This window comes from Orbicella faveolata, unplaced genomic scaffold (genome assembly GCF_042242905.1).
Source record: "Orbicella faveolata isolate gen_17 unplaced genomic scaffold, um_ofav_v1 contig_2, whole genome shotgun sequence".
NCBI classification, from domain to species: Eukaryota; Metazoa; Cnidaria; class Anthozoa; order Scleractinia; family Merulinidae; genus Orbicella; species Orbicella faveolata.
Window position 1 is genome coordinate 24,540,897 of NW_028301547.1, and position 27,475 is coordinate 24,568,371.

General features: G+C 39.4%; 3 protein-coding genes across 5 annotated transcripts; 1 reads left to right on the forward strand and 2 right to left on the reverse strand.

Annotated features, from left to right (window-relative positions):
* The first annotated feature begins 21 nt into the window (after positions 1–21).
* On the forward strand, positions 22–3,823 carry LOC110060224 (uncharacterized). The gene is made up of 3 exons (XM_020766972.2): positions 22–442; positions 1,746–2,036; positions 3,384–3,823. Exons 1-3 carry the CDS (start codon positions 22–24, stop codon positions 3,626–3,628), a joined length of 957 nt encoding a protein of 318 aa, XP_020622631.1. The 3' UTR covers positions 3,629–3,823.
* Positions 3,824–5,339: 1,516 nt separating this feature from the next.
* LOC110060225 (uncharacterized) lies at positions 5,340–13,520 on the reverse strand. 2 transcript variants are annotated; one of them, XM_020766973.2, is made up of 4 exons: positions 13,437–13,520; positions 8,327–8,596; positions 7,640–7,721; positions 5,340–6,496 (listed from the first exon to the last, which is right to left on the reverse strand). In XM_020766973.2, exons 2-4 carry the CDS (start codon positions 8,577–8,579, stop codon positions 6,442–6,444), a joined length of 390 nt encoding a protein of 129 aa, XP_020622632.1. In that variant the 5' UTR covers positions 8,580–8,596; positions 13,437–13,520; the 3' UTR covers positions 5,340–6,441. The 2 variants fall into 2 exon arrangements, with proteins under 2 accessions (XP_020622632.1, XP_089145140.1); XM_089289014.1 differs by lacking the exon at positions 13,437–13,520 and adding an exon at positions 10,241–10,328.
* Positions 13,521–17,600: 4,080 nt separating this feature from the next.
* Positions 17,601–24,948, reverse strand: LOC110060283 (tachykinin-like peptides receptor 86C). Of its 2 annotated transcripts, XM_089288995.1 has the most exons (5): positions 24,737–24,948; positions 22,599–22,744; positions 20,589–20,859; positions 19,163–19,411; positions 17,601–18,581 (listed from the first exon to the last, which is right to left on the reverse strand). In XM_089288995.1, the coding sequence occupies exons 2-5, from the start codon at positions 22,724–22,726 to the stop codon at positions 18,204–18,206; spliced, it is 1,026 nt and encodes a 341-aa protein (XP_089145121.1). In that variant the 5' UTR covers positions 22,727–22,744; positions 24,737–24,948; the 3' UTR covers positions 17,601–18,203. The 2 variants fall into 2 exon arrangements, with proteins under 2 accessions (XP_089145121.1, XP_089145122.1); XM_089288996.1 differs by lacking the exon at positions 24,737–24,948 and having other exon boundaries at positions 22,599–23,262.
* Between the last annotated feature and the right edge of the window lie 2,527 nt (positions 24,949–27,475).

The following is a 27,475-nucleotide window of genomic DNA, read 5'->3' on the forward strand; positions in this document are numbered from 1 at the left end:
ATATGGCGGCTAAATGGCAACATGGAAGACACTGGTGAATTGGCCAACAATAGGCCCAAATTCAATGGTCGAGAGGAAATTTCCATTACAGCTCATCGTAAAGGAGTTTCATGTGTTAAAATTAGTCCAAATGGACAATTAATAGCTTCATCGTCAGCCGACAAACTGATCAAAATATGGAGCTTTGCGGGAAAATTGGAAGGGACATTGAAAGGACACAAGCTAGAAGTCTCAGAAGTTGCTTGGAATTCAGAAAGCCGACTTCTTGTTTCGGCATCAGATGACACTAGTGTAAGAATATGGGATCTCTCCAACAAAACGCGCGTTACAACACTTCTTGGTCATCAAGACTACGCTTTTTGTTGCTCCTTCAATATGAAGACAACATTGGTTGTGTCAGGCTCATTTGATGAAAGCATTAAGATCTGGGATGTATCTGAAGGTGCACAGTTAAGTTATTTAATCATTTTATCTTTTTATGAAATATGGTCTCTGATGTGGCTGCTGGATACCAATTCTAATACTAACTGACAGTAAATGACCCAAGAAGTGGTAATTATTAAATTTTATTATATGGCTTTGGCTTGTGGCCGATATAACGCGCGCTCTGATTGGTTAATTGTCACTGAATTGTAGGGCATTATTCTCCCGTAATGCCCACGGGCCGATTACGGATTATGCAAATTAGGAAGAGCCCGGTTCTGAAAATTCAAGCGCACTGAAGCGATGAAAGCCGATTAAAATCAGTACGAGAATATCAGTAGCTAAAAGTTTAGAGATATTTCTTTAATAAAATTTATATAGATGACTTACCAGTCGGTAACCTTGGCGGGCACTAGTGAAAAACAATCAAAGTTTGCCTAGTCTTAAGTAAAGCTAAAATCGCTAAGTAATAAACACCATCGGCAGATCTGCCATGCATCCTGAGCAGAACACCACAAAGAAACTTATAAGTTATCATCTTAGTCACAGCAATTACCGAAGTATTGAACTCCGTCAAAGTTCTCATCAAATAGATTCCCTCGCTTTGACACAAGCAATTGTAAATCAGCTTCCAGGATCATCAGATGTAAATAATCGGGCGGTTTCTGTCGGTAGCAGTGTTTCTGATAACTGCAGACGTTCACAAGGCTTGAAATGTTCATCCATAAATCCCAGAATGAAGAGGGCGAAGATATGTTGTCGAAAGTGAATGCGAAGATCGAGTTAAGCTTACTTTGGTTTGGACAATTTTGAAGCACTTGCTGTCTTTTCTATATGCGTTGACGTTTCGCCCCAAAAGTCGGAAAAACTTCACCATCAACTTGTGGTACCACGATACTAAAATACGTTTATGAGGCTGTAACAGTGACTTTTCCGTAAAGAAATGAGTGTTTTTAACGGAATACGTAATACAGTGGTGAAATTCACTGACTGTGTAGTTTTGCCCTAGGTTTGAGACGATGAATGAATCGGTAAACGCGCGCATCGCCGGATGTAAATTGACGACTTCTGCTCGAATGATTTTTCTCTTTATTGATGAGCCATATAATAAACAACTTAATAACCTCGACCATTTGGTCGTTACAGGAAAATCTCAAACCTCGGCCTACCGTATTGACCTCGCTATCGCTCGGTCAATACGGCAAGGCCTCAGTTTGAGATTTTCCCGTAACGACCTCACTCTCGGTTATTAAGTAGTTATTAATCACTTATCAAAATTGCATGGTAACACTGAATCTGATGTTAGCCTTTCTGTTTATCAGGTTCCTGCCTCAAAACTTTAGTAGGTCACAGAAGTGCAGTTACTGCAGTGCAGTTTAACCTGGATGGAACGCTTGTCATATCCTGCAGTTATGACGGCAAGTGCTGTGTCTGGGATGTATTGTCAGGTTGCTGTTTAAAAACGATCTCGACAAGTGAAGACCCACCTTTGCCCATATCACATGCAGTGATATCCCCGAATGGAAAATATCTGCTCATGTCAACCCTAGACAGCAGGATAAGGTTGTGGGATTATAAGACAGGACAAGGAAGGATAGTGAAAACCTATGAAGGTACAAATATGCCATTCTTCAACAGCAAATCAGAGAGCTATATAGTCTAAAATAGTTTTTAAAGAATGCCTTTTGCCATTGCAAGTGCATATATGAAAGATCCCGTATTTGAACTGCGACGAAAGATATGAAGGCATGATTTATCATCGCAGTTAAATTACACACAACATAAGCAGTTGTGAAATTAAAGACTGAAAAAATTCAGGCTTGAACGGGAATTGAGCCCATGAGCTCTACAATAGTGGTGTTGGCCTAATGTCATAGCAGTACTACTGAACCCAGCGAAGTCCATACAAGAGCGACTGACCGTGGGCCATGACTTATGATGCAACCCTGACCAAGGAAGAACCTTGTATTTTCTTCAAGACTGCCTTGCCACATAATAACTTAAATAATTATTTCAAATTTGGACAAAACCAAATCTGTGACCTCCGCGATACAGGTGCGATGCTCTACCAACTGAGCTAGCTCAGTTGGTAGAGCATCGCATGGGTATCACGGTGGTCATGGGTTCAAATCCCGTTGAAGCCCTGATTTTTTCAGGCTTCTTCTTTCCAATTGCTTAAATTGGAAAATTTACTGCGATGATCATTCTTCACTTTCATCTTCAACCGCAGTTCATATATATGAATTATTTCATATAAACTTCAGATCAAAACCAAATCCATTGTAAACATAGACTTTACTTCATGGAACATGGTCAGACCTCAGTTTCTAAGGCTTGCATGTACAGTGGAAGCCCAATTGAATTACAGTTTTTTTAGAAAGGAAGCCACATCAACCTTAACTGGATATTATGGGGGTCCTTTATCCTGGTCTAATTGGAATTTATTTGGAGATGTTGGTTTTTGTGGAGGAAGGAAAACTGGAGAACCCGGAGAAAAAAGCCTCGGAGCAAGGCAAGAACCAACAACAAACTCGATCCACATAGGGCACCTGGACAGAATCAAACTAGGGTCACCAGGCCATTCCTGCTCCCCATTCCCTGCTCAAACCTCTTAGTAACTCCAAGCAAAAGTTGCTCAGTCTCAGCCAAACAGTGTAATTTTATCAATATTTATATTACCCATAATCGTACATGCTGGGGGAGGGGGCTGCAGCTCCCCAGCTATTGCAATTTGAGTGCGTTATGCATCCCAATTTCAACATTCACATGTTCTGAATTGCGTAATTTTTTCGGGCAAGAAGGTCACTGCTCCCCCAAGTCCAAAGGTGCCCGTATGCCTATGATGTCACTAAGTATTGTTTCATGTAGAAGACAAAGATTTCAATCTTTAACAGATGTCCTTACTAGTGAGAGAATTAATGATTTTGTCTCTTACGTTTTTTCTATGCACTGACTTGCAGGGCACCTAAACAAAGACTTCTGTGTTATGGGTTGCTTTAGTACCGTAAATGGCAAGTGGGTGATATCTGGATCTGAGGATAATCACCTTTATATATGGGACGTTAAGACCCGCCAAGTGGTCGGAAAACTGACAGGACACACACGACCTGTGTTGTGCTGCCATGTCCATCCTTCTGAACAAGTCATAGTGTCGGGGTCGCTTGACAAGAAAATCAAGATCTGGCGATGGTCTTTGGATGGGTAGCATCACAGGTGGCCCAAGCTTGGAAATGAGCATCCTTGCACATACAGTAGTACATCAGGTTATGGAATATTTGAAATAATATTATAACGATTTGTATGTAAAACAAAGCAAAAACCAAAAACAAAAAAAACAGTTATTTTTTCAAACCTACAAAATACGAAGGAGTACGAATAAAGACAAACCTAGGTAACCTGCTTCAGGTGTGTGGTTACTTGATTCCCATGAGATTTCTACAGCAATTTATGGCCATATAGTTTTGAACTTTTATGATCTTCCGTTTCAATTAAGTCATAGGTACATTTAAGGTACATATAGTCCTTTACCTAAGCCTTGTTGGCTTCCCTGAGCTTCCTTGCTCAATATCTATACAAAAGAGAACAATCACAACTTTCAGTGATATGCAATTGTGGAATTTCTGTAGGTAAACTTGGCAGATCTACATGTACAATGTATCGAAATGTAGTCAGAAATTATTAGTGCAGTAGGACAAGGATGGAAAGGCAATTTCGGCCGAAATATTGGACTGATTTCATGGTTTGGTTAGTTTCTCGCCATCGGGTGGGTGGGGGGTCTGCTATCCTTGGACCACTCGCCTGTCATTCGTATTGCTGTTGTTATTCTCATACATTATTACAGTTGTCGTTTCCCCGCTGCTAGAGAACCCTAGTGAAGTTTCTCGTTACGAGAGTTAAACGATTGAAGCCAGTGAAAACGCAGAATACTGAAATATGACTATGATATTCAAGGCTGTATGACATGGCAAGTTTTCGCATTGGAAACATGTTTTGGAGACTGGTTCTGCTCGTAACATGGCGACGAGTTAAATCGTGGTGTTTTCCGCTCAAAATTCTGTCAACTCTTCTGTTCAGGCAACGAAATTCCGCTTAAACTCTTCTTGAAGGATGTGACCGATTAGCAGTGATGGCATAGATATACACTATGCCGTGCGAAATGATGGGCTCTCTGGGTTTAAACTAGGGGACATCGGGGCCTAGTTGTTTGGAATTGTTCTTTCGTTGTTGTGGCGTTGGACTTATTAATTATCGCATGGTTAGTTCTGCAAAGAAAACCTACGGGTCCAATAACAAAGTTTTTAAGAACACGATTTGCCAGCCGGGTGTACCTTATTTTTTTCGTCAAGAGAAAATAAGTTTCTTCTGTTTTCGTATTATTTTCTTGCTTGTGGAACAGACGCTTTAGCGTGGTAGAACCGTGCTCTGCGGGCTATAATTGTCTAAATCTTTTGAATTAACCTTTTGCCAATCAACATGAAAGAGCATAGCGTACTTCACCTACACCCACAAATCGAGAGTTCGGTAGCCTTAGGGACTCACCATCCGCACGTTGTCGACGAGTGTTTGTTTGAGAGTTTCCTCTGGGGAAACAGCAGGCTTTTTAGACCTCATGTTTAGCTTGACGCTACCAAGAGACCGCTTTCAGAGACTGTTTTGGGCGTTGGGTTAGTTGAACAAGTGCTAAAAACCAAAACTGAATAAGAGACGATGCTGCTCTCCCACCCGTTCCCCCTCCTTCCGACCGCTAGCGTTCCTTTCGCTGTGAAGACTGTAAATCGTTTGAGTTGTTCCTGGACTAAACGGACACTGATGCAAACTACATTTCACAGGCCGCTCTTTCTTAAGGGATTGTGTCAGCGTGTTTATTGTTGCTTTACGGGATCGTTACCAATGCAACAGAATTGATCAGGCATGAGTTTTTTGAACTCAACGAGTGATTTTATTATCAACGCAACATATACAGCAGTAAATGGTTGATCTCTAAAGAAAACGTCACGAGTTGATCGCGTAAAAAGAAAATAGTCTTGAGAACAAGAACTGCGTCTTGCTGAAAGCTATCTGTTGTTAATGAGCCCTTGAGTTCGTTGTCTAATTGTTTATAATACTTCATACTACAGTGTAAAACGGATAAAAAGGAGAAAGAAGCTTGTGATAAGAGACTAAATTTGTATTAGTAGTCTCGAGAGGTATTCTCTCACATCTATTTTTTGTAGGTATGCGACAACCTGGAATAAGGTGTGTTTTTATACAGGAACTATTTTCAGTTTGTCCATTAACATTGTAGAAATTTTAGGCGTTTCTCAAATGTTTTCACAAATGGAAGCCTCTCCTGTATTGCTAAGGGCGCGTATTAGAGACGTGTTCTGCTTTTAGAGATCAGAAATAACATCGTAAGTTTTGGTCTCTAACAAACACACGTAGTTTGGTCTGAAATAGGATTAGAGTTGAGAAAGCAGGTCGATCGCCCCTAACGAAAATTTCGGGAGTACTTCTCCGAATTTGTGGTAAGGTCTGTAGATCTAAGAATACGATGATAATCAGGTTATAAATAAAGTGTGAAGGGCACGCGACAACTGAAATATGTTACGCTTTACCACCAACGCGTTGAGTTCACTATTTTTAATAGTTTAATTGCCAGGCCCAGAATCAAAATATTTTTTCTGCTAATTATGCCGTAAAATTAACTACCAGCCATGTAGTGCTTTCCCTTTAACTGACTATAACATTTCCCTTTTAGTTACTTTAATTTTCCCTCTAACTTACAACAGGTGAGGATATAACTAAGGATCTTTAAAATCACATCTACCCTGTCACATTGAATTTACGCGTTGAATCAAAACATTTGTACCTATAATTAAGACAGGAAACCACGAACCCGCACTATACTCCCGGGTATATACTCAGTAATCTAAGCGGATTCAGACATCCTCTGGTTTGCCTCTAACTTTCTACATAATCAAGTCTACCCACATAGCTTCTAAACTACTTGTGTGCGGTTTTGCTGATAACACTGGTTCTTTATCCGATCGGTGTGGTCGTCAGGTGGCAATTTTGGAAATACCAGACGCAATAACTAAAACAGAAGAGCAGAAAACAAGGACGTTATAAAACTGCGATTCAGAGACTTCTGTTTATATACAGTAGCCATAACCTGCGCAATAACGGGACGGGAAGCGGGCGAAACGGAGGTCCTAGGGGTGTTCGGGATACGGGATGTAATATATCAAACACGAGAGACACCATTTCATCGGGATATCCAAATCCGAGAGGAGAGTTGAAATTACGATGTACAGCGGAATATTTTTGCCGAGATTCGAGGTGTTTGGATAGCCGATGAAACACTGTCTCGAGTGTTTGATATTTCTTCTCAATCGAAACAAAAACTAAGGAGTAAACGGAGAAGTAAAATCATCAAGATCTATGCTAATTAAGACCGAAACCTCTTCCACTATCCAAACCTCCTTCACGGTTGTGACATTTTTTAGATACAGAATATTTGGGTGAATTATTAATGGCGAATGGGATATTTAAAACAGATATACCAGGATATCAAGTACGAAAATTTTAGGCCAACAATTGACGGAATGAGGGATACGCAGAGCCACTATCCCCCTCTAATGGGGCCTCAAGCTGGGTATAAAGCGCGAACAGGGTGCTGAAAACGATCATTAACCGGTCTTACAAATCGATCTCGTTATAACGTCCTGATTGGGATGTTCGCAGAAGAGCCAGCCTACAATCATGGACTAAAGGCTTGGGACAAATTTGCACTTTTGGGGCTTTTGCGCACACGCCAGACGCGAATACTACTTCACTTGCCTAACCTCGTAGTGAAGTTAGAATTAAAATATATCGAAAATAGCCTATTGAATTATGGTATCACAATAGGTAGGTAGGCAAAGTCTGCATACGAGCCAAGTGTTTCATCAAGCCGGAGCTTATCCCGGTTTCTGTAGCATGAAGGGACTAGGAATATTTCTACTACCCCTGGATGGGATAATAGTCCATCGCAGGGTCACCCCCAGCATTAAGTTCGCCGGTACCCATTTATACACCTGGGTGGAGAGAGGCATTGTTAGTGTTAAGTGTTTTGACCAAGAACACGACACATTGTCCCCAGTCAGGGCTCGAACCCGGATCGCTCGATCCGGAGACGATCACACTAGCTATGAGGCCACCGTTCCATAATAGGAGTTGGAACAAATGTTATCGATACCGGTTACAGGTAGCCTGGCTCGGGGTGCACAGAACGTTCCATTTTCCACTTGGGTCGATCCAAATCTGAGAGACAGACTGTCCTGGAAACAATTCAATCACAATCAAAATTAAAAATGAGTATGAAAATGAAGCAACCGCAATTCTTTTTCAGAGGGAAGTTTCCTGGCAGAAGTTTTCATCCAGGGTGTATAAGCCACCAGGACCTCTTCTGATATTCACGGTTTTTTACCCCCAATACCAGTACCAATGCCAATTCTAATACCAAGAAACATTCGAAACTTATTCAAGTGAATGTGACTGAAAAAAGTTATCCACACAGCCATTTGTCGCACCCCTCAAAACGCTTTTTTTTTTCCAATCAACAAGCAGTCAAAATTGGCAATTTACTATCGCACCTGCAAAGAATTATTTTATATTTGTAATCATCGTTACCAAGTGTTAGACTCGGTTCTGTTGAATACAACTACCATGATCTCGGCCTGCAGGCGAGTCTCATGGAAAGAACTGGCCAGAAGTAATCCACAATGATTTTGGCCAGCACTACCTACAGACTCGTTCCCAGGGCAAACTCGTCCAATCCCCAGGGCGTTTTTTCCTTCAAATGTAGGAAGGGCCACACATTTAAAGGGAATAGCGCCTTGGGGAAAAGGTTGTACTATAGTTAATACACAATATCTGTCATTACCTCTCGGGCACTGAAACTGAAGAAGAGGCCCGTTTATTTGATTCGCCTGCCAGTTGTTGTTGTTGTTGTTGTTATTGTTGTTGTTATTGTTGTTATTGTTGTTGTTATTGTTGTTGTTATTGTTATTGTTGTTGGTGACAGTCACACGCTTGTCTTTGGATTCGTTCTCCTTGCTGTCTGAAACGAGCTTGGCACCCAGAGTGATGGACAATAATGCAGCAAGGAAGAGACACTTGATAACCCAGCGAGCCATGTTTTACCTCAGTTTACCTGCATTAGAGAACAGCGACAAATTCACACCTGAACTGTTTGGATAGTATTCTATTATCTCAGAGAAAAAACGTATGGGTACTTTAAAAAGATACTTGATAGCACAGAATTTGTAATTTCCTTATACGTTTGGGCACATCTAGCCCGCAAAATTTCTTAGATGAATTTTTTCGGGTCCGAATATTTCCTGTTGGCGGTGGCCGCTCTACTAGACTCCGAACTGTGAAGATACGTCATTGCCAAAAAATATCGGACGATATTAATTTCGGACTAAAAACGTGTCTGAAAATATAACCGTCCGAAGTTTTCAAGCGTCCGAAATATTTTCAGAACAGTATAAAATTATTTGTAGCTCCAACGCTCTTAGTTTCCTTTGTGGGGCGAACTCTAGTTGAGAAACGTAACGTACGTATACGTAACGTAGGTATACGTAACGGCTTGATAGAACTGTGTTATTTTCTCCTCGGTATATCTCCAAAAACCTTGAGGGTGCAGTGAGACTATCATTTTCACAGATGTTGCTTCTGTCTAATTCGTGTTTCATCACAGTGTCCGAAAGTTTTGTCCGAAATTTGTCCGAAATAAGATAAAAAGTGACTGAAAATTAAGCAATGTACAATGCTGTTGTGATGTTCTCCTGCTGGGTTGTTTCTGTTCAGCTAAGGACACGTCACTCTAGGAGAGTCTCTCGCCATACACGAGTATAAATCGGTTGGTACCAACAATTCGAATCGATGGATTGTTTAATTAAGGAACGTTGTAAAACATTTAGGAAAGGGTTAAGTGGTGTGAAGTACATTGGTCGACTATCAATCTATTCTAGAAGAGCATCAACTCGGAAATTTACATTTTTCAATGATTGCTAATGATACATGTCTTAGTATCTTGATTTTTTCTAATTTGGTGCAGAAAGCGTGTACAAAATGATTTCATGTTTTGGTATTTGCAACCTTGCCTGCTTTTGTTTAGGCATATTAACAATTTGGATTTATATTCTCGTCGCATATCTCACCCTCTGTTAGTATCACTCTACCTCCGTCAAACGAGTCTTCTTCAACGACGTGTTGCGCAGAAATACTCTTTTCCTTATAAGCCATCCGAATCGTTTCATTCAATCAAGGGAAGCAAACATACATTACAATGAAATCGCAAGTAAGAATTCAGCAATCTCTTGCATGCGTTAATAAAGGCGTTGGCTGCTAAACAGTTTACTCATGCAGTTTAGTGACTTAAGCTTTAGCTTAGTTTAGTGACTTTTATCGTCTGGATGCGGGTCGAGTAACACACGGGAGCTGACATGGTCTGGCTTCCAAAGGAGCGAAAACACCGCGTCGACTCTTTAGCAAATTTAAAGGGAGCCCGCGACACTGAGTCAATGCGCGACGGCGCGAATGAGAGTGAAAGGGTTAAAGGTCTTTTGCTGTCATTTTTAGAATCAAAAAAGTGATTTGAAGTCTTCAAAAATAGGTATATCGAAGTTAACAAAAAATAAATGCCCATGCCATGCATGCATTGTTAAGTTGCTGCAAAACCCGCTAAGAAAAACTGTAGGGTAGATTTGGATTGCACAATAGGTTCTCAAAAGCCTTTTATGAACTAAAGAAAATATAAATTAAAGTACCGGAAAACTTGAAATATACTTACCTTTGGCGAAAGAGCAAAGGGACTTGAATCAATTCAGCAGTAATCGTGTCGAGTCAATTTGACCTCGAAACTATCGACTTTATGTCGTAAAATATTGCTCTATCGGTTTTATTAGCAAGGGCGTTGACAAATATTTTTTTAAATTAAAGTACACAATCAGTTTTAATTACAGGAAATTCTTGAATAGCCTAGTTACCAATGACGATCGTTGTGTTTTAAGTTTGGCAGGCAAGGAGTTTGAAGTAGAACAGATCCGTGTCGGAACTGAGAATAATTTAGCTTCCTCCAGAATATATGAATTCCAGATCAGAAATCGCAAGAATTTAAAATTCTTAATTTCACGGTCACGACTAAAGTATTACGAATGATAATATAAACATCAACTATACAGGAAAGCAATAGACTTTGAAATAATCCTGAAAGGTGATTGGTTACATTTGTAGATGCAATCTACGGCTGTGGATCGCAGGGAGGTCTTTTCGACATTGTTGTAGTTCGTTTTAACCGAGATTCTCGAACGATCATGACAACTAGTCGTTATGCAATTTGTAATAAGCAAACTTCATTTGATACACTTTCTTATTTGAGTAAGTGCCTGGGAAACACTTTTAAACAAAGAAATGTTAAGTCATTAATTGCTTTAGCTTGTTTTAAACTTCTCAAATAACTTTTCATCTGTTAAATCAGTTTACTTAACTTGCTTATCTCAGCTAATTCGAACAAAACAGTCGCGGTGATGTATAATGGTTAGAACGGTCGGGGTACGAGCGTTGAGCGAAAAGTTTGTGTTTATTAATATACCATTGGGCAAGATACCTTACTCTTGTAGCGCCTCTTTCTGTCTCGCAATTTTTTAGTTTGATGATCCTTGGATGGTAAAAACAGCTTAACAAAATGCCCAGGTGAGGGGGGAGGGGTGGGAGGGTTAGAGCAACCTCTGATAGACTAAGTTTTATTTTCTTATTTAAGAAGAATCACAGCGTTGCTGTCAAAGAAGTCTTCGTTCACGTAAGAAAATTTCTGCAGTGTCAATCTAATATTACATAAGTAAGCTTCATAATTGCTGTGATGAGATATCTCTTAGCGACGAGGTATTCTTACGAAGAATGTACACGGCGGCATGTCGAAAAGATTAACATCACTGAGCACACACAAATAAGCCTCTCTCCGGGCAATTAACTGTATAAATTTATACCGGCAACTCAGATCATACGCTGAAGAACTCTTTTCCAATTTCTCCGTCACACTATTCCCAAAGGACACTGCTTTTGTTCCAGTCGTAGAGATTATAACCGTTTTAGCATACAATTTCGCCTTGACCTAATTCGATCCCTCCTTGGACTCTTTTTCATGACATCAAGAATGAAATAAACAAATATCCTGGCGTGAATCGCGGAACTTCACAAGTGTTTCATTGTACATAGTCCAAAGTCAATATAGGCGCTAGCTTCAAAAAGCACTTTGACATGCTTTATAATTTCCAGTTTCTTCCTATTACTTCTCTTTCATTTTCCACTGTTCCTGTTAGGACATTTTCGATTATTCCTGTTAGGAGGAGTGGGTTTTGAACCAAAACTTTTAAGTACGATGATCAGGTCCGAGTTCCACTGACCATCGATAACGCGAACTGATGGACGAGAAGGCGCAAGTCGAGAAGTAAGCAAACTAAGGTTGACCTGACATGGTCTGGTCAAATGAAGAAGAGCTACCTTCACCCACTCTTAAAACTGATTTGAGCAGGTTCAAACTCGAAGAGAGCTCTCGAGCTCGAGACCGTGCCTGCACGAAAAAGGGGAAATAAGACTTTTCTTGTTTTCTTTCTTTCTTTCTTTCTTTCTTTCTTTCTTTCTTTTAAGAAAATACCTCATTACTTCTGAACAGCCATCCTGGATTTCAAGATTTATAAACAAAAAATAACGAGAGTATCTAAGAAGTAGTTTTAAAGGTGTAAGTAACATTCTCGTTAAATTCAGGGAAATCAGCGAAATTTGAAAAACATGCCTCTCTGAAATACGGTTGCCATGGAAACATTACGATCGTTGATTCAACCAGGCTCTTGCTGAAATTTCTCAAACAATTATATGTCAGGAATGGTCACTAAATTTTGGAGTTCGTCGCTTCAGTTACAACGGTTCAAAGTTGGTGGGTACCTCGAAAGTTCCTTTCCCGGTCCAGCCTTAGGTCTCGCATAGGGTTGAAGAGTCACGTGCATTAACCGACGAGAAAAACCTTTTCACCTTTGCTTACAGGCCTAACAGGTCATTCGCACATTTATTGTAGAATTTTGCAAAACTATAGTCCCAGCTAGTACATATAGTGATCGCATAAAAGTCGTTTTCTGTAACGCCTCTCTAACATTACAAGAGGTTTTGTGTCTTAGATAATGTAAGGCCGGTCGCCTTTTGTAAACAGAAGAAAACCTAAAATGGGACGAAAAACGACTATCCTTTTAACGAAAAAACCATGGAAATCAACTCTGCCGTGAAATCTTCGTTTCAACCTCAACAAGGAACTATCGAAATCGAACTCTTGGGTCGGTTAAGGCTAGCTGCTTAAAAGTTTGCTTTTGCCATAGGTTTCTTTTTCTTTCTGGCTTTAGCTATATATTTTTTACCTTAAAGCCAGCGTCTACCAGGGTTGGTAGATAGGAGTTACACGAAAGTTTGATCTTCAACTTTATATCATCCGGGTGCGGCTTGAGTAGTTAGAAGGAGTTGTCATTGTCTGCCTTTTAAACGAGCGAAAACCACGGTCGACTCTTAAAATTTGAGTGGGTTCAAATCTCAAGGAAGGGCTTGAAGCTCAAGAGGGAGAACGAGTCTTAGAAAGCGATTTAAGGGTTACAGGTCTTAAAAGATATTTCTCTTAGCGACGGTGACGAGGTGTTCTTTCGAAGAATGTTATTTTCATAATCTGATCAAAAAAGTGATTTGAACTCTTTAAAAACAGGTTGTCCAAAAACTTGACCCGAAACGAGATGCCATTCACCTTTCAGCTCGTGGGCTTAATGGTTCAAAGAGATGCTGCAAAACCAATTTGGACTGAATAGATGTTTCTTAAAACAAGCCTTTCGAACCTTGGAAACTTTGTATTTTCTACGATTAGCTACCGTTCAATAAATCCGGTCCTCTTTTGATGAGCTCGAGCTGAACAATCAAGGAAAAAGGCACAGAAAACTGGATTGAAATATACTTACCTTTCGCTGAAGAAGCAACGGGAATGGAATCAACTCAGATCAGCAGTGATCGCCTGGAATCAATTTGAGCTCGGAACTTTCGAAGTCATGACTTAAATATCGCTCTGTTTAATAACTTTATTAGCGTTGGCTTTGACAAATATTTTCTTAAATAGACAACCAAATTCTTGAATAGCCATTTTACTGACGACGATGCCTTTTCAAGTTTGGCTGCGAAGAAATTTGGAAGAGAATGGATCTGTGTCGGGAACTTATTATTCCTCCAGGATCGTACATGATTTCCAAATCGCGAGTACTCAAAATTCTTGATTACACGGTACTAAAGCATTGCGAGTGAGTACATAAACATCCGAAAGATTGCACAACACGTTAATTTGGTACGCAATAAACTTCGAATTAATCATGAAACCCGATTGGCTACAATCGGTTGCACGGCAACGGGGCTTTCGTGCAACAAGCGGTCGACCAATCACAATAGGTTTTCAGGTGTCAAGGACAAACAAACATACGTACTTTAATTTAACAACTTCAGTTCCTTATTACGAGGAATTTTTTTTTTTTTTTCTTAATAATGCCCACGTACTGATATAGAGTTTTCTTTTTTTTATGTAAAGCAGTTTATGACAACTGCTTGAGCTAAAACCTCCTATCGGCATTGTTGTAGTTCGTTTTAACCGAGATTCGCCAGTGGTCATCACAGCTAGTCATTACGTAATTTGTAATGAGCTGACTTCCACTGTATTTGACTCCCTTTCGTCTTAGTTAAACATGTGCCTGGGAAACGACACTTTTAAACAAAGAAATATCAAGTCATTGATTAATTTAGCTTGTCATAAACTACTGAGCAATTTTCAACTTCTCAAATCAACTATTTCAACTGAATTGGAATAGGAAAAAAAAATGGCGCAGTGATTTAATAATGAGCCCCTTGGACTCCGGGATACGAGCACTGACCGAAAAGTATATATGTGTTATACTATTGGGAAAGACACCTTACTCTTGCTGTATCTCTCTCCTGTTCTCCGAAATCCATGTATTTTTACATAATTCCTGGGTAGTTAAAGCAAATTCACAAAATGCTCAGGTAAGGAATAGGGAGGTTGAGGGAAGCTTACGATAAACTAGCATTTTATCTCTTATTTAACAAGTGTCATTACTTTTCTGTCAACGACGTTTTCGTTCACATGAGAAAAACTACTACATTGTCAATGTGATATTTTCGCAAGTACGCTTCATAATTGCTGTGATGAGATATCTCTTAGTGATGAGGTGTTCTTACGAAGAATGTATACAGCGGCATGTCGCAAAGATAAACTACACTGAGCACACACAAATGAGCCTCTCTCCAAGAAAACGTATAATTTGTTAGCGACAATTCAAATCGTACGCTGAAAATGTCTTTTCCTTCGTAACACTTTTCTGAGAAGAAGACAAAACGCCTTTTTTTTTTTCCATTTCAGTATACAATTTTGCCATAGAACTCAATTAGAACTCTTTTCCGACTCTTTTTCATCTTATCATGAATAGAATAAACAAATATCTTGGCGTGAATCGCAGCACGTTGACATTGCCTGCAGGACAAATAAATAAAATTGACTAGTTTTACATTCCGCAGACTCCAACGGCGGTGACTTCAAAAAGTACTTTCATTGCTATTATAATCTTACTTCAGTAACAACTTCACGAAATTAAATGAACTGAATCCTTTCTACGTGTCTTTTTTTTTTCTTTTTTCATGTCTAATATTTTTGTTGAGAGAAGGGGAAATTTAAGCCAATAATGTTGGGTGAGGCCCCGTCCACACCAGGCCTAGGCTCGATTTCCGCCGCTTTCTCGAGTCCCGAGTCTACGTTCCTCCCCGAGAGGAGACGTAATCGAGCCTACACCACGCCAGAGAAATTTGAAAACGCAGCAATCAGTATAGTCATTTTGGATTTGTATTTTAGGAAACCTCGGGACTGAGGGAGATCACACATAATAATCGTGATGCCATCGTTCTCAAAAAGCTCAGCTTTCAAAATGTTTTCCGTCCACATTAAAAGCAAATGAAAGCCGGCTTTTTCAAATTCCTCCTGTTTGAAGAACGTTCTCGAAATGCTTAGTTTTCGTGACAAATTAGAGTGGACGCTAGGCCTGAACCGTAGAAATAAAGTTGCGTTGTCAAATTTTTGTCCGACGTAGTGTGGACAAGATATAAGGCGGTCAGGTCATTTGCCTTATCATCAGAAACTCGAGTTGATAAATGAGAATGCAAATTGACTAATACGCCAACGGGAGCTGACATGGTCTGCCTGTCAAATGAACAAGATTTCTCGTCCACTCTTAGAACGTATTTCTGAAGGTTAAAAATTCAAAGAGATGGAAATCAATAGTTCTTCTGTTCTTTCTTTTTCTGTTTTGTTTTGATATTCGTGCATTGTCAAGTGAGAAGTGAGAGTTGATGGCCAAGCGAGTGCAAAAGATTGAAGGGCTAAGTGTCTTTTACGGCCGTCTCAGCGTCAATAAAGCTATTTGAAGTTCTTAGTTCTGTTCAGACCGGGATTTTTTTTCTTGCCTTTTGTGACGGGGGAGGCCCACACGATCCACAGCACGTCAGCTTCAAAAGACGGAGAAAAGGACGGTCCTATTTATGAAAAACAGCCTCCACCTCAGACATACTATCTTGGACTAATTTAGATAAAAAGGATGAAAAGCGCCTAAAGAGTGAAAACCTGTAAATGTAAGTAATGTTATTTCAGCGTGCGAAGAGAATTTTCATCTTGTTACGAATGCATGATTTTCCTTTCTTTTCCTCGCGGTAATTTCCGGCTAAAAGATAAGGGGAGCATTTTATCCGTGTTTCTATCGAGTTTTAGTACAAATCTACTAGAGTTCTATCACGAATGCCATTCTCTCGTTGCCTACGCTGCGCACGTCTATTCTGTTTTAGTATAAATCTACTAGCGTTCTATCACGAATGCCATTCGCTGATTGGCTACGCTACTCACTATCTATAGCTGGTTTTCACATGACGTCACTAAAATTCGAACTACAAAACTATTGATCTTTCTGAGATTTTACTTTAATGATGTATAAGAGCAGCTGAGAACTAATATTCATACAAATTTTTGCTCCGAAAGGGTTCTTGTTTTTGTGATACACTACGCTTGAATTTCTCAGCTTTTGCGTGACGCGGCATTTACATGACGGCCTAGAGAGCTGTCATGATGGTTAAAAAAGTGTCTTATTTCGGGGAACTTGGCTATCTGAACAGTTCATGTCTCAGAAAAAGTATTATTTTAATGTATTAGAGTTTCTCGAGGGATAAATTCACGCTTTTGTAGCAAAACTCAGTGACAGATGTTTCTGTTGGTTTCCGGCCGCCATGTTGGTGCCCATACGGATGGGCACCAGCATGGCGTCTCCATACAAATCTCTATAAATTTGGGAAGAACATTTCTCCGCATATCTCGCATAAGAAAAATTGCTGTGACCAGAATTTTGGCGAGAGTCTTTGCATATTTACCTTCTTTCATTTCCCAGATTCTGGACTTTATCTATTAACCGGCTTTGATTATTATTTTGATCTATTTTGAATAGCGTGACACTGAAAACCAGTAATTCTGTGATAGATATGAGTAGCGTAGCAGTGTGCGCTTGTTAACGAGCTGGCGACCGCTTCTTGGCGTTTTCGAAGTGTCTGTGAAGAGGATTTAGACAAAGTTTTGAACGACTAGTAAATTTATAATAATACAATTAGATTATTCGCCCTCGATTTCCACACGTGGTAGTTGACTCGGGTTGCGCCCTCGTCAACTATCACGCGATAGAAATCTCGAGCTCATAATCTAATTGCTTAATAGATAGTGTGGTTGTAAACAACAGTGACGGTCGCGTCTTCGCATTTTCGAAGTGTCTGTGAAGAGGATTTACCGAGATTAAGATAAAGTTTTGAAGGATTTGTAGATTCATACTTAGACAATTAGGTTATTCGCTCTCAATTTCTATGCGTGATAGTTCACGAGGAAAAAGTTCAGGACATAGTTCATGGGAACACTCAAGAAAGTTTGGGAGAACTCGAAAAAGCTGCAGAAAACTCAGCTCGCCTGCGGTTCGAGTTCCTCAACATTTACTCGTTCTGCCAAAATTCCATAAAAAGAGATGGAACTGAAGAGGTAGGGTATATTAGGATTTCGCCTATTTTTTATTTATTTTTTTTTATGCTATTTATAAATATGTTTACAAACTATCAACGCATAAGGCAAGGAAGCCCAGGGAAGCCTATAAGGTTTATGTAAAGGATCCGAACTACCTTAAAGACACCTAAGACTAAACAAAACAATAAAAAATGCTGTCATCGGCACACAATTGACAGGAAGTTACTTTTTTACTCTGGATGCATTGCGCGCTGCTACATCATCTTGCAAGCTCAAGGCACTGACCTCCATTTTCCACATTATAATCTTGATACAAATACTCGCTATTAAAGGGGAAGAGAATATGTTTCAACTCAAAGAACAGAGGAAGATTGTGGATCAATCAAAGGATCGGCCATCGGTCGCACACTGACCATGCACGATGAAGGTGGGTTATCGCTTTGCGATATTCTCTACGATTGTTCTTACTAGCGATTGAGAGTGTATGTAGCTACACCTCGTAAAACGGACTGAAATGGTCTTGATGACTATCACACTGCCTTTTTGAATCAACTTGAACAAGACGAAAGGGCTCTCACTGACACGGATACGGTCGCTTGTGATAGCAAACGTAAGACTCAGATGAGCTACATCAGGGGGGTAAATCCGCTTGCGACACTTGCTGCAGCTCCATTATCTGTACAGGTGTAGTGTTTCGGTTTCCATCCTGAACTCCAGTGATGCCTGGACTAACGTCGGTTACGTTGTTTCTGCATGCACCAACACAGCATATCAGCTCCTTGATGTGCTGTCTAAAGCGCTGGTTCACGAGGGCATATATGAAGGGGTTAATGGCGGAGTTAAGGGTGACCAGGGCAACTGACAGTATGTGTAGTACGTCACTGTAGACTTGTGAAGGACTGAAGTAACTCACCATGTACATTGTCAAAGCAGGAAGACGGCACAATACAAAGGTAACGCTCACAGTTACAACCATCTTGGTGACCCTCCGTCGGATTTTTAGCACTGCCTAAAACAGAATGAAAACATTATTACTATCTCATATGAGGACATGGCATGAAAAGCTACATAATACTTTAATACTTAGAGCAAATAATTTCGGAGCGGTCCGTACTCGGGGTCCGGATGGGAAAATTAGGACTGCCCAGAGCGCGCGCGATGGGCCAATCAGATTTAAGGATTCAGGATTCCCGACCGCTGAGAACTCTAGTAAATATCGAATATATTTTTGTTCTCAGCCGAATACGAAGAAGAAACCATTTATTCTTCACTTACCAAGTGTAACAACCAGCAGACCTTATAATACAGAAAGAGCTTTCTCAACCAAGCAAACCGATCTGGAAAAGTTCTACTGAGGCAATCTACATGGGGAAACGAAAGTCATGATCACATTCTTCGTAGCCTCTGCAGCTGGTAGGATTTCTTGGAGTGGTGGTAAAATTTGGGCGGCGGTAGAGCTTCTTGGCCGCCGAGAGCTCGAGAATGAGGAAATCCAGCAAAATCTTGAAATCCGTACTAAAATGTTCTCCTGTGTAGCCATGGCTAAGTGTCGCAAGAGTCAAATGACGACTCAGTGGAACTTATGCTTACCTGTCGAACATTGTCGCTACTATCCTCGTTCTGAAACCAAAGAGCATTGATGACTCTTGAATACAGGACGGTCATCAGGACGATTGGGATTACTCCAGTCACCAAAAACCATACGATGGTGTTGGCTTTAACCATCCATTTCTGAGGCCAGTACTGCATGCAGAAGTCACTCTGTTTGTTGTAATAGATGGTCAACAGAAGAGGCAGATTGAACAAAATCGCGACGAGCCAAATCACAGGAACGATTATCTGTAATGACATGAAGTATTGAGATTAGTTAGCATTAACTATTATTTAAAAGTGGAGGCGCGGTGGCCTCATGGTTAGTGAGCTCGACTCCGGATCGAGCGGTCCGGGTTTGAGCCATGGCCGGGGACCCATTGTGTTGTGTTCTTGGGTAAGACACTTTACTCTCACAGTGCCTCTGTCCACCCAGGTGTATAAATGGGTACCGGCGAACTTAATGCTGGAGGGGTGTAACCCTGCGATGGACTAGCAACCCATCCAGGGGGGTGTAGAAACACTCCCAGTCACTTCATACTACTGAAACCAAGATAAGCTCCGGCCTGATGGGCCACTTGGCTCGTATGCTGATATATTATTTGAAAACAAATAACGGTATTAAAGCATGCTTTCATAGAACCATTAAGGTGTGAAAGAGGCCACTAAAATGAAACACAGATTTGAACTGCGGGAGATATATATTTTAAAGAGATGAAAGACAACCATTATTTAAAGGTAAATTTACATATTCATCAAAATATTTTTTCAGAAAAGTACAGACAAAGGTGATGATGTGGAGGGTTTGGGGAGAAATTTACCGAGGTAAAAACTAGTATGGTTAATCAAATGGTGACGAGTGAAATCACGGAATAATTTTACGCGCGTTTTGTCAAAATTCTTATAATAATTTGAATTTTGACAAAACGTATAAAGTGAAATTATTTCCTAATTTTACGAGTATACCATTTGATTCCCTTTGAATATCATGGCTGACAAATAACCCTAACAATCATGGGATTTTGATTCGTTTATTGTGTCAGCAAACTTTGCCATGGCAATTTTGTAATTTCAAGTGTGAAATTATAAATTAGGTAACGCTGAAATTTCGCGCCAAAATTAAGGAGTAATTTGTCATCCATGTATATTTATGAACACATTTCCTTTGCAATCAAGGAGAGATTTCAGACTTTTTTTGGGGGGGGGGAACCGACGCTGGTATTACCCGGGGGGTACTCCCTTATATAGGCTATATAGGGGTGTGCGCGGCCCTAAAGGGTATGGTTTTTCAGCCGTTTTGGTCATGAATAGGGTAAGGGTTTTGGGAAGCGGGCTGCGCACCACCAACCAATTTTTCTGGGAGTATATTCTCCCGGTCTATATGTGCGTTCTTGAAGGGACATCTGCAGTCTCCTTTGCCGCTCACCTCAACCTTTGTAGCCGTTAACTGCCCTTGGTTTGAGTGCGAGTTTATGACCGCATGATATCGTTCAATAGCGACAACAACCAGTGTAAAGGCAGTGGCGACTGATCCAATCCAAATGAGATTACCGCCAGTCAACAGCTTACACAGAACTGTGCCCGTCATTCCGTCTGGATGGTTGAAAATGTGGACAAAGATGAACCGTGGGACTATGAACAACGCTACCATGATGTCTGCTACTGCCAGATTCAAGATTAAGTAATTCATGGGAATTCTGAAAACGGTTCAATACGTGGTATGGTTAGTTCTGAGTTGTGGAAATAGAACTTAACATTTTAAGTTTCAAGTTGGCTGAGGCAGCAGTCTTTCATTGGTAAAATCTCGACGACATATCGAAGAAGAATAATTTCCGAGCATTATAAATAGCACTTTTTAACAAATTATCTAAAAGTAGTCACTGGGCGATGTCAGTTTCAAGTTCAATCCGTTTCAATATGTACTCCAAATTTGCCTATCCATATCACTTTTTGTTTTGCATGCGTTTTGCTTACTTGTTTCTGTGTTTGTATGCTCCTTTTGAATTCTTCTGCAGTTTTAACCCCGGCCTTGGTTTTAATCCCTTATTGTAACATTCCAGTTAATTCTATGGTCAGTTAATAATCTAATTTTGTTAAACATGATGCAAGTGCACTGAAGGGGTGCTTCGAGGCGATATAATGGGTTATATATTCCCAAAGTTATGGTGAAACGTTCATAGGCTGCTATAAAGACCTTGACTCATTTCACTCCCTAAAGACCTGCAAACTAGTAATAAGCTATTAATCGATTCCAAGAAATGCAATCAAAGGCAGAATAGCTTGAGCACATCGATTCGATTGAATTTCGTACGACTTCAAATGCAGAACATTTGGCTCAATTGCAATATAGCTAGTGCTTCTCAGTATAACGACTGCCTGGGTACACGCAGCAAGCGTCTAGTTAAAATTGAAATATTGCGTCGTATTGCCCCTTGAATTGTTATACTAAAATACTATTTCATATTTCACATTTGTCGTGTCCATGGCCAACAAATTTGACGACACACATTCCCTTACACTCTTTCTTTTTTATAGAAATGTATTTTACAAGAATATCGAGGCTTAAATTTGCGAAATTTTAAGATTATTTCAAGAATATACCCGAGGCTGAGATTTGGAAAAAAATATAATTTTGTTTGTTGAAAATTTGTAAATACAATACAGTACTAAAAGTGAAGAATGATCATCTCAGTAAATTTTCCAATTTAAGCATTTGGAAGGAAGAAGCCTGAAAAAAACATCAGGGCTTCATTTCACTCCTCAGGGGAAGACATCTAATGTGTGACTTCATAACTCCGTTGGTAGAGCATCGCACCGGTATTCGCGGAGGTCACGGGTTCGAATCCCTCCGTTTTTTTGTTTTTTGTTTTTTGTTTTGTTTTTGTTTTTTTTCCTTTCTTTCTGGCTTCTTCATTCCAGTTACTTAAATTGGAAAATTTACTGCGATGATCATTCTTCACTTTCATCCACAACTGCGGTTCAAATATGAATTATTCCATACATACTTCACATCACAATACATTACTGTTATATGTTTTTAACTAAATCGTATAAAATTCTTCCTTTCTTTAAAAGGCAAAACTGGCAAAAAAAGTAACAAAAACAGCATGATCCGCATGTTCAATGCCAATAGCACTTCAGCAAGAAGTTGTGTGCGTCCTATCAGGTTTTAATGCTTTTAGGCTGGTTCCAAAATTACCACTATCCAGACAACAAATACATTCGAAAACGGAAATGTCATACGCTATAATCTAAGAATATTCACAAGAATATTTTCAGCCTAAAACCGGTAAAAAAAATAAGAATATTCAGCCTCGACCGGAAAAACAATATACCTATAAAAATAGAATGTATCAGACGGATAAGCATCATGCAAGCCCTCCACCCCTTATCGTAATGATTATTTTGTTTAATAAATGCTTCCCCTGTTACCAACCTCATGTCTTTGAATTTAATTATCAGCAGGCATACAATCGCATTACCAGCAATGTCTGTGATTGTGAGCACTGAGAACATAGCAGTGAGACCGATTTGAGCGGCCTTTGTCTCCGTAGAATACCACATGACTCGTGCGTCTTTTACCTAAAACGTTGTGAAAATAAAACTTATGTTAAACGGAGAGATTTCTTTCTGGCAGACGTTATCTCGAAGATGCACAGACAGTTGGTCTAAGTCGATGTGTTATCTGTCAAGTTAAATACAGAAAGAAAGACAGGGGCGGACTCATCGTTTTACGGAAATCGGTAATTTTTTTCAGAATGTTTCATAAACCCAGGAAAGGCGACAGTAAGGGTGTTAAAATCCAAAAGATTTTCTGGGGAGCATGCCCATTTATCATTTATCACCGTTTATCGTAGATCCGCCCCTGCAAGGCGAATTAAACCTCTTTTTGAAACCGAGCCGTCCTGGTGCAGAACCTTTCATATGGAAATGTGTTTGATTTGCAAGACAAAGGTTGTGTGCATGCACCAAGACTAGTTTTGAAACAGAGGTAACAGCAACTCAGTAATGTCTTATTCTATGCTTCCCAGGTCAGAGAAGACCCATAAAACAGATGCGCTGTTCGAGTCAGGAAGATGTTGAGTTAAGATTATATAGAATACGCAAAACAGACAAAGCCATCGAAACGTTAAGTTCCTCTACAAGTCCATATGCGGCATCAAAGTAATGAGACAAACTAAAATACTTACCTCAGGCTCTTCGTGATTTTTAAGTGTCTGGCAGAGAATGTTTGAATTAAATTTTGATTAAGCAGCCGCACTTAATTATCAGACGTTCATGGTCAAAAAGGGTAAGGATAGATGAAACCTTCTGAGATTTAAGTGGGTGTTACATTTTGATGTGAGTTCTATTTGGACATTTCGATTTGACTTCTGTTTATCAAAATTTTTAATTACGATAAAAATTTTCGCTGGCTAAAAATTTCAAAAAGAACATGAGCTTTCGGCTGTCAATCTACAGCCTTCGACGGATAAAAATGGAATGCAGAATGATAAAATATATGCAAGAAAAGGCGAGATAAAAATAATAAGAAGAACAAAAGCAAAGTAAAAATGTGTAAATTAGGTGACTATTATATTGTTTAAAAGAATACTATACTGGTTTGGGATCGGCTTAGAATTATTGTCAGCATGCTTAGTAGCAGAGGTGTGCCAAGCCTCCAAAGTTTTTCAAATGCGAAAAGAACCTTTGTCGATGACACTCGAATTATCACGTTTTGTTAAATCAAGGTTAGCCTATAATTTAATCGCTGGGAATACTGCTACTTTTTATTCGCTTCTTCGCTTAGCTTACAATTTTTTTATTTGTGGAACAAGTTTGTAATGGTCCATAAGATAAAACTGAACAAAAAAATTAAAATCCAAGATGGTTGATTGAAAATGCGGGGTGGATTTAACGACGACATACGACGTCTTGAACAAAGCAAAATTATCTCATATTGTGAAAAAAGTTTCAAGATCTCCGATTAAGTAAAGATTTCTTTGAAGACGTCTTGTAATAATCAACAGCCCTTTTTTCTGCTCTATTTGGACATGGATGCGTAACTTGCCTGTAAGTCAGTTGGTCCCATTGCAGAGCTAGACTTGCAGATGAAAATTTCTAATTAAGTTGCGTCAAAATTGCGATAAGAACCATAACTCGAAATGAGTAAAATGCTGCTTCCTGTCGTACTTCACTTTTTATTACACTTTATTTCTAGACTGATTTTTTTTTATCGACAAATGAATCAAGTCAAGGTGCGACCACGATGCCACGATAGCAGATGAAGCGAACCTCTGCGATATCGTAATGATCATAACCATCTAGTCATGAAAATAGATGGAACTGAGGAGCGAGAGTGTCTTACTTCTCAAAATAGCTTATAGAAAACAAACCAATCCCGTCAACTATCAGATAGGGCCTTACAAGCAATGCATATCGTAAAAAATTAACACTGAAATCGTTTATCAATAGTGTGGTTTGCTCTGGTCCTGCCCAAGTCATCTCGGGATTGCAATAAGACGTTAATGTAAAGAAAGAAACTGAAGATTTGTTCGTGTCATAGAGCAAACACTGAACATGCATTTGACCTACCTTCGAAACAGTTGCGTGATAAAGTTTTTTAGTCTTGACCAAATAACAGGAAGTTGCAACAGACAATGAAAACTAGACACGTTTAACAACAATTTCCCGAAATTTACCACTTGAGTTGAGTTTCTAGTCCATTTGGCCTTCAATTCATAGTGATATTTAGTGGGCGAGAAAAGCTTAAACCACGATATACTCAGATCAAAACCATCCACAAAACAGGTAACTTTTTGATTTCCATCCTTTAATCAGTCTAGCAGCAGCACTTAAGAATCATCACGACCTATTTGTGGAGATTGACGTTCACAATAGCTTTCGCGGATTTTGTTTTATTACTCTCCAAAGGTGATATAGTTTTCTCTTTGACACTGTATAGAAACACATATAGAAGCTGGGAAAACGGTGTCTTATTTGTTCATTCATTCTGTTCGAGAGAGCAGTTAAGTGTGCAATAAAAGGTAAGTAGCAACGGGTAAAGTCACCCAAGAGATTCAATTATATCAAACCTCTTGCTACCGTACTTAACATTACCTTTACGTGAGGAAGCAAATAAGACAGGAAATTAAAAGAAATATCTTAATGATAAGTCGGGAGATTAGGTTTTTCGGCAAAAAAGTGCAATAACACCGAAGCTTTGATTTCAGTGGAGCTACTCGAGAGGAAAACATTGCCTTTTCTTTCTAAAGCAGAAAACTTGAAAAAACAGCGAGTGTAAAGCTTACTTACTTACTATCAGTTCACTTTTCTGATAAGCTAGGGGTTGCGGGTAGTTGGACCTTTCAGATCTAACCCAGTACCTAATTGATGAACTTTTAGTATGAATTTGTGGATTCAAAATGAACCCAGGTTTTTGCAATTTTGCGACAAAATTCAATTAAAGAGCGTGGAGTATCACGGCGAAAAAAATTGCCAAAAAGCTTAGTCTCCTTACAACCAATTGTATAACCACAAACATTATGTGTATTACCTTTATTTTCGCTTTTTTAAAAGTGAATACATTTTTCTGCTGACATTTAACATTAACAACAGCATTTTCAACACGATTATAACCTTACAGATTACAGAATTTTCTTCACTAATCTGTCAACAGTAGTACCATGAACGTGACCTTGGAAAGTCAAACGATATTGAATGGACCTTCTTGACCATGTCAGGCGTTTCAATTTTTTTTATAATGGCCAGCTTTATAACGAAATGTACGCAAGGAAGCGAGCGTTGCCCCCCGACATACATTTCTTTGAAAAAATTGGCCATTTTGGAGTTCCATATTTACATGCGTGTATAACAGATTCTTATGAAATTTCGTTATTCACTAAACTCAGCATGATGAATTGATCTTTGGTGCTATTTTTTTGTTTATACTTTGTGAAAACTAAGAAAAAGTGAAACTACGCGATATTGTCAAAATAGCCCATTGAAAAAGTCCAGCAGGCCTTGTCAAATGGTTTCGTGTTGCCTTGTAAACATACATTTCTTTGTAAAAATTGGCCATTTTGGGGTCCCATATTTACATGCGTTTCCACCAGATTCTTATGAAATTTCGAATATTCACTAAACTCAGCATGATGAATTGATCTTTGGTGTGTTTTTTTGTTTATACTTTGTGAAAACTAAAATAGGCCAAAATAGGTCAAATTAGGCCATTGAAAAAGTCCAGCAGGCTTTTTCAAATGGTTTCGTATTGCCTCGTAAACATCGCTGAAAATTACTTAGAATTTTCTCTCCCAACAACAATTCATTTGTTATCTTTGTGTTGGTGTTCAAGGAGGATCTTGGGCACAGCCAAACGTACTCAGTCAAAAAAAAGCTTTTCACGGCTTCTGACGCCATCTTGCTTGGGGGCCAACAGGGCAAAAAGTATAGTAAATGTATGGGGAAAATGGAGAAACTAATGTCTAACAACTTACGGAAAATTCTTGTTCTGAAGTATTCACGAATTAAGCACTAAAGATACTAGGTAAACGAATTTTCAGTTCACATCTGAAGGAAATCGAGAAAAATCACCTTGCTAGAAAAGTCACATCTAAGGTTTTAATTTTTCCATACATGTGTCTCTAAAACCGAGTCGTAATTCGAAAACTACAGACACTTGTATGAGAAATTAAAAGTGCAATTCCTCGCTTCACAGCAAGTCTATGTTCTTCCAATTTGGTCAACAAAGCATTTCGTAGGATATCGTTTCCTTGCAACCCATTAAATACTCAGAACTTCAGTCACTCTCGAGTTAATGTATGGGCGTCGAACTTTTAACTTTTCTAATACATTTACTGCAATTTTTGCTGTGTTTGCCCCCCAAGCAAGATGGCATCAAAAACCATTAAAAGGTCTATTCAGGCACCGCTTGGAAAGATTTGATCAGTGTGGCTACCGTATGTCCATCAACAGCAAACGCTTAATCGGCAGCCGGCGGCAGTATTCTATGAAAGGCTGACCGCAGCTTTTTGGCTGCTAGGACTGAGTTTCATTATTGCAAATCAATTTTATGCTCAGGACAGATCCTTTCTGAAGTTTTACAGGAAAACTAATCGACTTACATTCTAAGAATTGGCAGAACTTATATTACTGCCAATCAATTTTATGCTAAGGATATATCCCTTCTGAAATTTTACATCATGGAAACCAATCGACTTGCATACTAAAACAGTCAAACATTTAAGAACACTTCATCGCAATCTTACTGGTAGCATAAATAGCCTGCTATCACACATATGTGATAAATATACTTCTTGTTTCATTCTTTGTTGA